Source organism: Scylla paramamosain, chromosome 34 (genome assembly GCF_035594125.1).
Source record: "Scylla paramamosain isolate STU-SP2022 chromosome 34, ASM3559412v1, whole genome shotgun sequence".
NCBI classification, from domain to species: domain Eukaryota; kingdom Metazoa; phylum Arthropoda; class Malacostraca; order Decapoda; family Portunidae; genus Scylla; species Scylla paramamosain.
Window position 1 is genome coordinate 18030220 of NC_087184.1, and position 15000 is coordinate 18045219.

General features: G+C 41.7%; 1 protein-coding gene and 2 long non-coding RNA genes across 5 annotated transcripts in view; all 3 read left to right on the forward strand.

Annotated features, from left to right (window-relative positions):
* LOC135090361 (high affinity cationic amino acid transporter 1-like) overlaps nt 1-2892 on the forward strand; it is a 33136-nt gene extending 30244 nt beyond the window's left edge. Inside the window, exon 16 of the mRNA XM_063987136.1 lies at nt 542-2892. Within this exon, the coding sequence (XP_063843206.1) occupies nt 542-702 (161 nt within the window). The 3' untranslated portion in view covers nt 703-2892. The remainder of the gene's footprint in view (nt 1-541) is intronic.
* Nucleotides 2893-3181: 289 nt separating this feature from the next.
* Nucleotides 3182-5611, forward strand: LOC135090363 (uncharacterized). 2 transcript variants are annotated; one of them, XR_010261884.1, is made up of 3 exons: nt 3182-3481; nt 3988-4082; nt 5134-5611. It is a non-coding gene; the product is annotated as an uncharacterized LOC135090363 (long non-coding RNA). The 2 variants fall into 2 exon arrangements; XR_010261883.1 differs by having other exon boundaries at nt 3988-4098; nt 5134-5607.
* A 5839-nt stretch (nt 5612-11450) lies between these two features.
* The window catches only part of LOC135090365 (uncharacterized), a 9213-nt gene continuing 5663 nt past the window's right edge, over nt 11451-15000 (forward strand). The window contains exon 1 of one of the 2 annotated variants that reach the window (XR_010261886.1): nt 11451-11571. This is a non-coding gene — a long non-coding RNA (uncharacterized LOC135090365). Of the gene's footprint in view, nt 11572-13454 lie in introns of those variants that run through there. The other variant, XR_010261887.1, reaches the window with a different exon arrangement.

Here is a 15000-nt window from a genome sequence, read left to right on the forward strand (position 1 = left end):
AATGATTGCTATGGGGAATAAAGTTTTGGTTTTCAAACATTTCAGATTTCAAACGGCATTCACAAACAAATTAATTTTGAGAACTGAGGTTCCACTATATATATATAATATATATATATATATATATATATATATATATATATATATACCTTCCTTTCCCATTCTTCCCCTGCTTTTTCCTCCCATTACTAGATCCCTACATTATTCCTTTCTTTCTCATTTTCCATCATTCTAGAGGGGAAGAGTCACTGCATTGTAAAGACCTACAACACTGTGTTTAAAGGATTTATTGTGTATTTCAGTTCCTGCCCTTCTCCCCCATTTTCTCCTTCCTCTTCATTCCAACTTTCCTAACTTCCTCATTTTCTTTCACTCAAGGCAGGAGTCATTGTTGTAAAGATGTAACTAGGTCACTGTCTTTGCAGGATTTACTATGTATTTTTCCCTGCTTTCTCTTTCCACCACTTGATTCTCACCCTATTCTTACCTTCTTCACTTTCTGTTGCTCTAGAAGACAGGAGTCACTAGATTATCTTTGCAGGATTCGCTGTATATTTTGGGTATGGCATCAACCACAGCACCATAGAGTACAGGATGCAGAGCAAGAAGCTGCCATGCACCAACCCTGTGGACACCATTGGCACCATATTTGACTCCGACTCTGAGGAAGAAATTCTTTACTCACAGCTAAGTTCTGATTGATTATGAACTCTGCTTAACCATTCCATAGCAATCTGTAAAGGTCACAGTCATAAACATGCCATATTCTCAAATGTTTTGTTGTCATGTCTCATTTATTTTCTAACAGGCTGAAGTCGAAGTTATTGGGGTTCTCAAGGATGTTTTCTTATCCTGATAACTTTCTTAAAGGTTGATGTGGAAGTTATTAGTGTTTTCAAGAATGGTTTCATGACTTGTGATAGTTTGACAAGGGTTCTGATTTATCGAAAGGATTAGGTGGAAATTGCCAAGGTTTTCAAGGTGCTCTCATTATTCTAATAGTTTAGCAAGGATTCTTCTCTATCAAAAGGGTTAGAGGGAAGCTATTGGGGTTTTTAAGGGAGTTTTCATGATTTTTGTAGTCTGTCTAAAATTCTGTACTATCAGTGAAAAAACACTCATGAAAACCTAACTAATCATTGGTGTGGTGTCCTGGCAATACAAAAGATGTGCTTGATTGGTCTCCAACATTGAAAATACACAGAGATGGATGACCAGTCTATGTAATGTTGGATGTCGCAAATGCCTTCGCTTATTTCTGACAGATCTGTAGTTGTGATATGGTGATTCATTTTATTACAGATAACTTGAGTCTTTCAGCAAGTCACATTCCACAAAGTGTTAAAGAATTATCTTGTTTGTAATGTTTGTTGACACTTTAGATAGATGCTTTTATAATTGATTGATGTTGATATTTTTATAAACCAGTTTATCCATGTCTTATAATTTTGATGTTTGTTATTATTGCTACTATTAATATGATGATATTTTAGAGAAACTTACCATTTATCCAGTAAGTTCACATTCACAATTTTTTTCCTACATCTTTCACCCATTTATATTTACCTGTTTGTATCTATATCACCTGTGTCATGCCAATATGATGATATTTTATAGAGAAACTTTACCATTTATATTCAATAAGTTTACATTCCAAATCTTTCTTTTATGCCTGTCATCTGTTTGTATTTACCCATATCACCTATGTCTATGGCTGATTATCTGTCACATCCCCAGCTGCAGTGAAGTTAATGAAGTAATTATTATTCCTGGAGGCACTCTGTATGTTTATGTATATATTTGTATCAAAATCTAACCTCCTTGCATTCACTTGTAAACTTACATCATGTGCCTTTGTGGTGAATGCAAAACATGCCTCAAAGTTTTCATGGACATTCCCAGTGGTGACATTTAAACTGAAGTCAGTGGGAGAAAGAAAGGGCAGGTAATTCTTGAGTTCACAAACCAGTGCTGTAAGACATTTGAACATAAGGGAAGCTGCATGGATCTATTAGATTTACTTATGGCAGTCCCTGTACAAAGCATTCCTACATATTCCTGTTGGACCAAACTAAGCCCATGCATGGGTTAAAATTCATTGCTCTGACGCTTTATTTAGTGTGACTTTTCGCTGTCTAACGAACTAAAGATTACCAGGAAAAATTTTTTTTTTAAATGAGTGTCTGAGTAATGGATCTTTATCCACACTCACATCTACTAGACCAGTGGTTCCCAAACTGGGGTTATGGCCTACTGGGGGCCATACAGCAAAATCTGGGGCGACGTAAGCTGAGACTATGCATACATATAAATCCCAAGGCCCACCACACTTGAATAATATCACGTAGAATGAATAAAATTGCAGGTATTGCCAGTTTTTTTTTTTTTTTTTTTTTTTTTTTTCTTCATAATGGACCTAAATAGATGTAGGACTACAGACAATCACTGTAGTCATGAGATGTGAATTTGGGGAAGAGGGGGGAGCATGGATGAGGATCATATATGAAAAGTGGGTAAAGATCAGAAAAGTTTGGAAACCACTGTTTTAGATATACAATAGGTGAACATACGTGAGTTAAGATTTACTAGTCTGACTCTTAAAGCTAAACACCATAAAAAAATAAAATTAAAATTAAAAATAAATGAAAGGAATAAAAATTAAAAGCAAAATTATTGAGTGTCAAAGTATTGAATCTTCACCCACACTTGAATCTCTTACTCACATCTTAAGAGGTCAGTCTCACTCACTTAAAGCCTCACTTAAAGCCTAAGGAAGAAGGAGGTAGCAGGCAGGTTAGTGAAGCCAGAGTGGAGAGAGAAGCACAAGTGGAGCACCCCAAATGTTTCTATTTGGAGTATTGTAATGAAGTGTTTAATATATTATATTTTATACTCAAGTTTTTCATTGTGTTTCCTAAAAGTGAAGGTGTTTTTTTTTTTTACATAGAGGGTGGACAGGTAAAATGTGATGGGGTTTATACAGTAAAGAGAGAGAGAGAGAGAGAGAGAGAGAGAAATAATAATAATAATAATAATAATATGAAAGAATAATAGAGGTAATAGAGGTAACAGAGAGAGAGAGAGAGAGAGAGAGAGAGAGAGAGAGAGAGAGAGAGAAGAAAGGAAGGAGAAAGAGGAAAGGAGGATGGATATGGGAGGAGGATATATATATATATATAGAGAGAGAGAGAGAGAGAGAGAGAGAGAGAGAGAGAGAGAGAGAGAACTATAATTGTCTGTGTACTACTATCTTAACCAAACCTAACCTAACCTAACCACACCACAGAGAGACCAGCGTGCCCTCGTGTCTTCCCTGCGGCTGTTGTCCCTGGTCCACGGTCTGAACTTCCAAGCCAGCTGCCGAGTGGGGTGGTTGAACTACGACGACTTTTACATCCCAGAAATTGCAGAGAAAATTGATATTAGGAATGATTACTTGAACTGGATGAACAGCAGGCTTCACCCGATGTCCAGGAGGGAGGTGGGTATGTGTGTGTGGGGGTGTGGGGGTGTTTGAAGGTGGGTGAGTGATTTTGGGGTGTTTGGGTGTGTTTTGGGGTGTTTAGATGTGTTTTGGTGTGTTTTTGAGGTGTCTGGGTGTGTTTTTGGGGTGTTTAGGAGGTGGGTGACCATGTTTGAGGGTGTTTGTGTGTGTATTGGGGGTGTTTGTGAATGGGTGACTGTGTTTGGGGGAGCTTTCAATGTTGAACACTTAAAAACATCCTTTAAAATTGACAATTCCTTTAATTTTAACTGAGAGACCCTTAGAAACACCCTTTAAAAATTGAAAACCCTTTATTTATTCTCTTAAGCCCTTAAAAACACCCTTTAAAAGACACCAAACCTTTAAATAGCCTCATAAACCCTTAAAATCACCCTTCTACCTTTTATTTACCCCCTTAAACCCTTAAATACACCCTTTAACTCTTCATTTACCCCTTCAACCCTTAAAAACAACTTGAACTAATCCAATCCTTTACATTACAGAGTCCAATCCTGTTCTGTGAGTATCCATTCTTGTTCGACCCTCAGGCCAAGATGCTGCTGCTCAGGTGTGACGCCACTCGTCAGATGAGAACGAGGTGCAGGACAAATTAGGTTTGGTTTACATATGTTTATTTGTTTATTTGTATATAGGTGGGGCAGGTGGGGTACAGAAGGAATTTTTCTTGCTCCTCCTAAGAGATATTTTGAATCCAGACTATGGTATGTTTACTGAGTTCCCCGACACAAGAAGGATTTGGTTCAAGGAGGGAGCTCTGGAGGCGGCTGCTACCTATGTGTTGATTGGTGAGGCCCTGGGGGTGTCTGGGGGAGTGTAGGGAAGTTTATGGGGGTCTGGGGAGCATCTGGGGGTGTGTGGGAAGGCTTATTAGGTCAAGGAGCTATTCAAATTGACAAACGCTTGAATTTATTGGTCATAATCCGTTAAAACACCCTTTAAAATAGATAGATCTTTTCATTTAGGGTGTTTTTGGTGTGTTTGTGGGATGTGTTGGGGTGTAAAAGTGTGTTTTGGGGTGAAAATGAGTGTTTTGCAGGTATTTTTTGGGTGAAAATGTGTTTTGCAGGTATTTTGGGGTGAACATGTGTTTTGAGAATGTTTTTAGGGTGAAAATGTATGTTTTAAGGATGTGCTGGAGATGCGAGTGTGTGTGTTTTTTAGTGTTTAAATGTTTTCAGGGTGAGAGACTGTGTTTTTTGTAATGTTTTGGTTGTGGAAGGTGTGTTTGGGGTGAAAATGTGCATTTTATGGGTTTGAAAATGTGTTTAGGGATGTTTTGGAAAGTGATTTTTTGGGTGGAAAAATGTGTTTGGTTTTCTTGTACAATAGAAAAGTGTGTTGAGTGATTTTTTTGAGTTTAAATGTGTGTTTTTGGGTGTTTGGGAATTGATAGACTGATTTTTGGGGTGTTTTGGGGGAGTTTCACTGTTTTTTTAGGGTGTTTTGGAAAAGAAGTGTGTATTTGTTTTTTTATGCTCTTTGTTGAGTGAAAGACTGAATTTTTGTGCTTTTTGAAGACAAAACACTAATTTATACATTTTAAAGAATGATATGTGTATTTTACCTCCTACTACTACTATTTCTACTACTACTACTACTACTACTACTACTACTACTACTACTTCCAGGCATTGTGTGTGAACTGGCAATCTACAACTTCACCATCATCAACCTGCCCTTCCCAGTTGCACTGTACAAGAAGTTACTTGGATGACCTCACCGACCTTGACCCGCAGCTGACCAGGTGTGTCACTTGTGCAGGGTCGTGTAGGGTCGCCCAGAAAGTCGTTTTCTGCTGTGTTTTGGGAGTGAATGAGTGTGTTTTGAGGTGTTTTGGGTGTGTTTGGTGATGTTTGAGTGTGTTATAAGGTGTTTTGGGGGTGGAAAAAGTGTTTTTGGTGTGTGTGTATTTGTTTGGGGGTGTTTTGGGATGTTTTGTGGTGTTTTTGGGGTGTTTGTAAGTGTTTGTGAGTGAAAAAAGTACTTTCTCTCTCCCCTGAATCTAGTGGAGTGAGGCAGGAGTACTCCTCCTCTTCCTCTTCCTCCTCCTCCCCCCTCCTCGTCACTTTTATCTTATTTTCTCCCTTCCAGTCGTTCCTGCGTAAACAAATTACCTCTCTCTCTCTCTCTCTCTCTCTCTCTCTCTCCTCTCTCTCTCTCTCTCTCTCTCTCTCTCTCTCTCTCTCTCTCTCTCTCTCTCTCTCTCTCTCTCTCTCTCTCTCTCTCTCTCTCTCTCTCTCTCTCTCTCTCTCTCTCTCTCTCTCAAGCAATAGAATCTATTACATAAAGAAGTGAAGGGCAGCAGCCTTGACCAGCGAGAGAGAGAGAGAGAGAGAGAGAGAGAGATGTCCACTTTGATTTAAGATTACTATTATATATATTTTTTTTGGGGGGGAGGCAGGGTCCTCTCTCTCTCTCTCTCTCTCTCTCTCTCTCTCTCTCTCTCTCTCTCTCTCTCTCTCTCTCTCTCTCTCTCTCTCTCTCTCTCTCTCTCACTAATAATAACAACAGTAAGAACAAGAATAGCATTTCGTATTCCTCTCTTTCTCTCTCTCTCTCTCTCTCTCTGTTAAAAGGTTAAGCAACATGAATGGAGGGCAAAACGTGTCTTGGGCAAATGTATATCTGGGTAGAAAGACTGGCAGTAGTAGTAGTAGTAGTAGTAGTAGTAGTGGTGGTGGTTAATGTACCTTCACACACCTGTCACGGTAACAATTAGGTTTGATTATAAATTCACAACTGATTAAATTCACTGCCATAATTTTCAAAGGCTGTAGGTGAAGTTGCATGGGTTTTTAATGGTGTTTTTTTTTTTACGGTTCTAGTGACAGATAAATAGGATTCCTTCAGTTGTAACAGGAGAAACAGCCTGAATTGTTGGCCTTTCAATGTAAGCATGGTGACTGAGCGGGCATTTCAGGGTACGGCTGTGTCCTACACTCCTGCACTCTTCCCCAGATTCCCACGCCACCTGCAGTTCATTAGTCTAGCGCCATTACCCCCTCATCTACCTATGTACTTATCTTAATAACTTGACTAATAACTGATATAACCCTTTCCACTTCCAAATTTACCTAAATAATCCCTTTTTTTTTTTTAAGAGATCCTAAGCTCCTTCTCATTACTAAACTGACAGACAAATCTTTCAAGTAAACAGGTTCTACGGTGCTCGGAAGGTGTAGACAAGGGCAAAGTAGTAGTAGTAGTAGTAGTAGTAGTAGTAGTAGTAGTAGTAGTAGTTAGTAGTAGCAGTAGTAGTAGTAGTACACAACACACACACACACACACACACACACACACACACACACACTCTCTCTCTCTCTCTCTCTCTCTCTCTCTCTCTCTCTTCTCTCTCTCTCTCTCTCTCTCTCCTTTTAGTACCAAAAAAAAGAAAAATCATCGGTATTGTGATGAAAATTTACAAGGAGGAGGAGGAGGAGGAGGAGGTGGAGGAGGAGGAAGAAGAAGAAGAAGAAGAAGAAGAAGAAGAAGAAGAAGAAGAGAAGGAGGAAGAGGATGGAGAAGGAAAAGGTCAGAGGTCCTTCTATTCGGCATCCTAGAGAGAGAGAGAGAGAGAGAGAGAGAGAGAGAGAGTTGGCATAGTTTCCTTGCATTAATTTCCAGTTCAAAAAAACTTAGAGCAATTCTAGCAGGAGGAGGGAAGGAGGAGGAGGAGATGGAACAGAAAAGAACAATTAATGAAAGTGGAATAACAAAGATGAAATTATGATCTGGATGTGTGTGTGTGTGTGTGTGTTCCTCCGCAGCAAACGAATGCAGGCACAACAGGACGTGTTTTCTTTCACTCCCGAAACTCAGTTAAGGAGGAGGAGGAGGAGGAGGAGGAAGAGGAATGCAGCACACGAAACACAGGGCGGGTGTGGGCACTGGTTCTCTGCAACACATCTCCGGCACATGGATGGGTCGCTGTGTGTGTGTGTGTGTACCTGCACCGGCAGTGTGTGGCTGCGGCGGGACAGCGCGGCGTCTCTCAGCTGGTCTTCCCGCTCCCATAGATGGGTGGGTGGGGTCCGCGCCATCTGGCTCGCCCGCCCAGTTGACGAGGGCAGCGCGGGCTACGTCCCGCTCGCTGGTGCGCCGCTGGTTGGGGCGTGTCACAGAGTAGCAGTAGTTCCTGACACCGCGGCCCCGCACGTGGCGAGCCGCCCCCCACCCCTCCGCCACGTACTGCGTTACGTCCTCCTCCAGGGACAGCGACCAGCGGCGCTGCGTCCCCGAGTGGGCGGCGGGCGTGGTGAGGTTGCTCACCGCGGCGGAGGCGGGCGTGGCCGCGCTGGGGGAAGGTGGTGTTGGTTGGTGGTCGCCGGGCTGAGGGGTTAGAGAGGCGCTAATGTGTGGGTGCTGGTGAGGGTGGCAGCCCAAGACGTCACGGTGCGCGCCGCGGGGTCCTCCACCATCATCACGGACGTGAGGGAGCGCGCGCGGTGCATCAGGTGGGTCATCTCTGGGGCCTCCTGACCGCAATGTGAAGGGCAGCGGCGGCACTGTGCTGAGGCGCGTGTAAGGGGAGCGCACGGGAGGCGACGGCTTCGAGGAGGTTCCGAATCAGTTCTTCTGAGTTACTTCTTCTGCAGTGGTGTTGTTCAGGTGGCAAGACGTGGCCACCATTGCATTACCCATGTGCAATCACTAATCCACAGCGTATCTTGCATATTCACCCTGCAAAGTCACGAAATGCTCTGAATGTGACAATTTCCAGCATTCTGAACGAGATTTGCGTAATATTTCACTTCATTTCACGATCATTTCCTGCTGCTCAATACACAATAAATATTTAGAAAATTATCAATGCCCAAAATATTTATCCAGATTTTGTCAAAGTTCCTCGACACACGGAAGAGATATTGGCAAAATTTATTTCCGCAAATGCGAAGTCCCCCTCTAAAAACTGGAAGGGGTGGGTTGGGGTCCCTTGGGTTTGGTGGGGAGGGGGGTAAATGAGGAGATGGGGAGGAGTCAGAGGACGGGGAGGTGATGGGGAGGTGAATTTGGGGGGGTTAAAAAACCGTTAAATGCATTACATCACGAGAAATATATCTTTTTGTATAGATTCCTTAGCAATAAAAGCATTTCTATCTTTGTGTTGCCAAATTATTGTGCAACGATTAAATGTGTATCTAATTATATCTACCAGTCTGTGGAAAACCTTGTTTCTGGTTATAAATTGTAAATGTTGTAGTATTAGCGACGATATCAAGGCATGCACTGTGTTGCGTTAGGTTTGGACCGTTTGCATCTTGTTTAGTTTACCAATATACAAAACAAATGGAGTCAATGTTTGCAAAAGTTTTGCAATACAGAAACAGAATAAATCAACAGAAAAACACAGGTTTGCCTAAGATATCTATTCAAAGCTACATTGTCTATCAGTGGCCTCTGAACCTAAATTTTGAACGAAAAACAAGGATTTTGCTGATTTTCGTAATATTTTAACACAGTTTGGTGTGTTTATATAAAAGACAAATAATATCTCACCGCGGTACATCAAGTCTACTGCCTCAAACGAATACATCTTGTTTATTGCATTATTGTGCATGTAACTAGATCAAAATCTCAAGAAAATAAACACCATATACTAATTTATTTGTACCAAAACATTTACATTGAACGATGAAAATAAGAAAACTCACTGGTACGAAAAACATTCACTTAGAGCTGAAAGAAAACCATGTGACGTCAAGAACAATAGATGAGAGAATGCACAGTATAAGAGGATCCAAGTATTTATAGAGCACTCTTATAAGATATCTGAAACTTTTTACTATAAATTGAAACTCCTTATTTTGGCTGTTTACTAAAGATATCTCTATTTCATCATTATTTCTCTGGATAATAGCATATTTTGTCTTTGGAAATTTAAATGTTGAATAGGAGAAAAGAATGGTCTAGCAGTAATATAAGAGGATCAAAGAGAGCACCCCACGAGATGCCACGAAGGTCACAAGTTTATGAGCATACCACAGAGGGTTTTCACAGAGGGTGCGAGGATATAGATGAAAAATTAAAGTAATATATATTTTTGCACGCGTATGGTATCTATTGTGACGAGAGAGATAAAAAAATATCAGGGAAATATATAATAAACAAATAAACGAATAAATAAATAAATATACAAATAAGCTTAATTGAATAAATATTATAAATTCAATTACGAAAAACAATCCATTATGATAATCGAGATATGACAAATTGTATATTTCAAGAAACAAGATTATGAAAAACTATGGAATTTCACAGCAATACTTAGAGATAACGATATCTAAAGAATTATACATGGAGAGATACTGAAGATACAAACTTAATATAACCTACACACCAAGAAATTATGGCTACCAATTAGATATATTAGGTAAAATAGAGATACTGAGAGACAAGTCCAGGGTGACAAAAAGAGATGGAGGGATTTAAACTATGGAGGAATATTGAGATAGTGGGAAATATAATTATGACTAGACAGAGAGAGAGAGAGTAGAGAGAGAAGAGAAGGAAGAGAGAGTGAGAGAGAGAGAGAGAGACCCATATCATTCTTCACCTGTCAACATCTGGGGAAGGTGGACCATAAATGTCCCCAGGTCTGTCTGCCTTTCTGTCGACGACCCTAAGTGTCTTGACACCCCCTCAACTTTTTCTTCATTAACTTGTGCAACATTCGCGGTCTAAGATCTAATTTATCAATCTGTACAACACCACCTCTCCTCTTCTAAACCTCATCTTCTTTTCCTCACATAAACTCAGGTGTCTGAGGCAACTGACGAAGTAGCTACTGTTTTTGTTTTGTAATGCAGTTTAGTACAGAGCAGAAATTCGTGTTTACCAAATGGTCCAGCGTCTCTTATTTTAACTTTTTATAAATTTCTAGAGATCTATTTAGGTTTTCAGAGGTATTTTCGTGACTCTAGGAAAAAAAGAATCCAGCTCTACGTGTTTCTTATGTAATTCAACTTATTACACAACAGGAATCCGTGTTATCATATCTTCCCGCGTCTTATCTGAACTTTTATCATGTTCTGGTCTGTATATTTAGGTTTTCAAAGGCATTTTCATGACTAGCACAAAAAATCCATCTATTCTTGTTTGTTCTGTAATTTTTATATAAACAGAAGAGAAACTCGTATCCTCCAACGATCTGGCGTCTTAACTTTCTTAATTTTTATCAGGTTCTAGTAGAAATTATGTACGTTTTTTATGTTTCTGGGTAAAAAAGAAAAAATCTATCTTTCCCTGTTTATTCTGTAATTCATTTAACTACAGCAGAAACAAGAACAACATGCTAAAACATTCCGGTTGCGTTTGCGAGAAGTTTTGTGGAAGCAGAGTTGTGAAATATTTGTCTGCAAATATTGTATACAAACGCCAAGGTCTGGAATACAGTAATGTCTCCAGTTTCTAGGAGTTTAAGATCCACTGCTATGTTCGGACTTGTTACTGTTTGTCTTATTCCACATTTAGCTTTTTTGGGGCCAGAAAATAATTTATGAGTGTAGGTTGCACTAGGAGAAAGAGAGAGAGAGAGAGGAGAGAGAGAGAGAGAATGTTTTAAGATATTATTTATTATTATTATTATTATTATTATTATTATTATTTATTATTATTATTATTATTATTATTATTATTACTGCTACATATTTCTCTCTCTCTCTCTCTCTCTCTCTACTTCTCTCTCTCTCTCTCTTCTCTCTCTCTCTCTCTCTCTCTCTCTCTCTCTCTTACAATAATAGTTTTACCCTTCTCTCTCATCCTCTCTCCCACTTCCACTCACTCACTCTCTCCCTCCTTTTGCAGCAAATCCCTGAGGATCAACGAGGACATGGTGGACCCAGAGATTGCAGCAGCAGCGCGAGAGAGAGAGAGAGAGAAGCAAGAGAGGAGGGAGAGGAAGGAGAGGAGGAGGAGAGAGAGGTGAGCCAGGAGGGAGGCACGTCAGAGAGAGAGGGAGAGGAAGAGGTTGATTCTGTTACAACAACAACTGCAACAACAACAACAGTTAGTCAGTGAGGAGGGGGAGGGGCCCGTCCTCTTATGCTGAGGATGAGGTATTGTTCAGGGTAAGTAGTAGTAGTAGTAGTAGTAAATGCATCATTTTTAAACTTTCCGAGATAATCTTATTTCAACAGGTAGAGATGAAAAAGTCTTCTAACTGACAAAAAAAAAACATTATCTATTTATTTTGTTATGTAGGCCAGCCAGCCGTGGGGGGGGGACAAAACTTCAATAAAAGAGACTCTCTGAGGATGTGGCTCCCCAAAATAGAATTGCAAATGGTAGCCAGAATTTACATGAATACTGGAGGGTGCTGTCAGGCCCAAACCAGCTCCCCATCTGTGCCTACTGCAGTGTCTGGCCAGCCACTAGTGTGTTTTGGGGGCTCAGACCAGCAGATTCCCACTGTTTATTCACTGTTTGTGTTGATGCAAGTGTCTGGCCAGCACATTGTGTGTTTTGGGGGGGCTCAGACCAGCAGATTCCCACTGTTTATTCACTGTTTGTGTTGACACAGTGTCTGGCCAGCCACTTGTGTGTTTTGGGGGCTCAGACCAGCAGATTCCCACTGTTTATTCACTGTTTGTGTTGATTTAGTGTTTGGCCAGCCACTTGTGTGTTTTGGGGGCTCAGACCAGCAGATTCCCACTGTTTATTCACTGTTTGTGTTGATCTAGTGTTTGGCCAGCCACTTGTGTGTATGTAGGGGACTCAGACCAGCAGATTCCCACTGAGTTTATCCACTGTTTGTGTTGATGCAGTGTTTGGGCCAGCCACTTGTGTGTGTTTTGGGGGCTCAGACCAGCAGAGTTCCTACTATTTATCCACTGTTTGTGTTGATCTAGTGTATGGCCAGCCACTTGTGTTTATGTAGGGGATTCAGACCAGCAGATTCCCACTGTTTATCCACTGTTTGTGTTGATCTAGTGTTTGGCCAGCCAGTTGTGTGTTTTGGGGGCTCAGACCAGCAGATTCCCACTGTTTATTCACTGTTTGTGTTGATTTAGTGTTTGGCCAGCCACTTGTGTGTTTTTGGGGGCTCAGACCAGCAGATTCCCACTGTTTATTCACTGTTTGTGTTGATCTAGTGTTTGGCCAGCCACTTGTGTGTATGTAGGGGACTCAGACCAGCAGATTCCCACTGTTTATCCACTGTTTGTGTTGATTGCAGTGTTTGGCCAGCCACTTGTGTGTTTTGGGGGCTCTGACCAGCAGATTCCTACTATTTATCCACTGTTTGTGTTGATCTAGTGTTTGGCCAGCCACTTGTGTTTATGTAGGGGATTCAGATCAGCAGATTCCCACTGTTTATCCACTGTTTGTGTTGATCTAGTGTTTGGCCAGCCAGTTGTGTGTTTTGGGGGCTCAGACCAGCAGATTCCCACTGTTTATTCACTGTTTGTGTTGATCTAGTGTTTGGCCAGCCACTTGTGTGTTTTGGGGGCTTCAGACCAGCAGATTCTCACTGTTTATTCACTGTTTGTGTTGATCTAGTCTTTGGCCAGCCACCACTTGTGTGTATGTAGGGGACTCAGACCAGCAGATTCCCACTGTTTATCCATTGTTTGTGTTGATGCAGTGTTTAGCCAGCCACTTGTGTGTATGTAGGGGACTCAGACCAGCAGATTCCCACTGTTTATCCACTGTTTGTGTTGATGCAGTGTTTGGCCAGCCACTTGTGTGTATGTAGGGGGACTCAGACCAGCAGATTCCCACTGTTTATTCACTGTTTGTGTTGATGCAGTATTTGGCCAGCCAACTTGTGTGTATGTAGCGGACTCAGACCAGCAGATTCCCACTGTTTATCCACTGTTTGTGTTGATGCAGTGTTTGGTCAGCCACTTGTGTGTTTTGGGGGCTCAGACCAGCAGATTCCTACTATTTATCCACTGTTTGTGTTGATCTAGTGTTTGGCCAGCCACTTGTGTTTATGTAGGGGATTCAGACCAGCAGATTCCCACTGTTTATCCACTGTTTGTGTTGATCTAGTGTTTGGCCAGCCAGTTGTGTGTTTTGGGGGCTCAGACCAGCAGATTCCCACTGTTTATTCACTGTTTGTGTTGATCTAGTGTTTGGCCAGCCACTTGTGTGTTTTGGGGGCTCAGACCAGCAGATTCTCACTGTTTATTCACTGTTTGTGTTGATCTAGTGTTTGGCCAGCCACTTGTGTGTATGTAGGGGACTCAGACCAGCAGATTCCCACTGTTTATCCATTGTTTGTGTTGATGCAGTGTTTAGCCAGCCACTTGTGTGTATGTAGGGGACTCAGACCAGCAGATTCCCACTGTTTATCCACTGTTTGTGTTGATGCAGTGTTTGGCCAGCCACTTGTGTGTATGTAGGGGACTCAGACCAGCAGATTCCCACTGTTTATTCACTGTTTGTGTTGATGCAGTATTTGGCCAGCCACTTGTGTGTATGTAGCGGACTCAGACCAGCAGATTCCCACTGTTTATCCACTGTTTGTGTTGATGCAGTGTTTGGCCAGCCACTTGTGTGTTTTGGGGGCTCAGACCAGCAGATTCCTACTATTTATCCACTGTTTGTGTTGATCTAGTGTTTGGCCAGCCACTTGTGTTTATGTAGGGGACTCAGACCAGCAGATTCCCACTGTTTATCCACTGTTTGTGTTGATCTAGTGTTTGGCCAGCCATTTGTGTGTTTTGGGGGCTCAGACCAGCAGATTCCCACTGTTTATTCACTGTTTGTGTTGATCTAGTGTTTGGCCAGCCACTAGTGTGTTTTGGGGGCTCAGACCAGCAGATTCTCACTGTTTATTCACTGTTTGTGTTGATCTAGTGTTTGGCCAGCCACTTGTGTGTATGTAGGGGACTCAGACCAGCAGATTCCCACTGTTTATTCACTGTTTGTGTTGATGCAGTATTTGGCCAGCCACTTGTGTGTATGTAGCGGACTCAGACCAGCAGATTCCCACTGTTTATCCACTGTTTGTGTTGATGCAGTGTTTGGCCAGCCACTTGTGTGTTTTGGGGGCTCAGACCAGCAGATTCCTACTATTTATCCACTGTTTGTGTTGATCTAGTGTTTGGCCAGCCACTTGTGTTTATGTAGGGGACTCAGACCAGCAGATTCCCACTGTTTATCCACTGTTTGTGTTGATCTAGTGTTTGGCCAGCCACTTGTGTGTTTTGGGGGCTCAGACCAGCAGATTCCCACTGTTTATTCACTGTTTGTGTTGATCTAGTGTTTGGCCAGCCACTAGTGTGTTTTGGGGGCTCAGACCAGCAGATTCTCACTGTTTATTCACAGTTTGTGTTGATCTAGTGTTTGGCCAGCCACTTGTGTGTATGTAGGGGACTCAGACCAGCAGATTCCCACTGTTTATTCACTGTTTGTGTTGATCTAGTGTTTGGCCAGCCACTTGTGTGTATGTAGGGGACTCAGACCAGCAGATTCCCACTGTTTATCCATTGTTTGTGTTGATGCAGTGTTTGGCCAGCCACTTGTGTGTATGTAGGGGACTCAGACCAGCA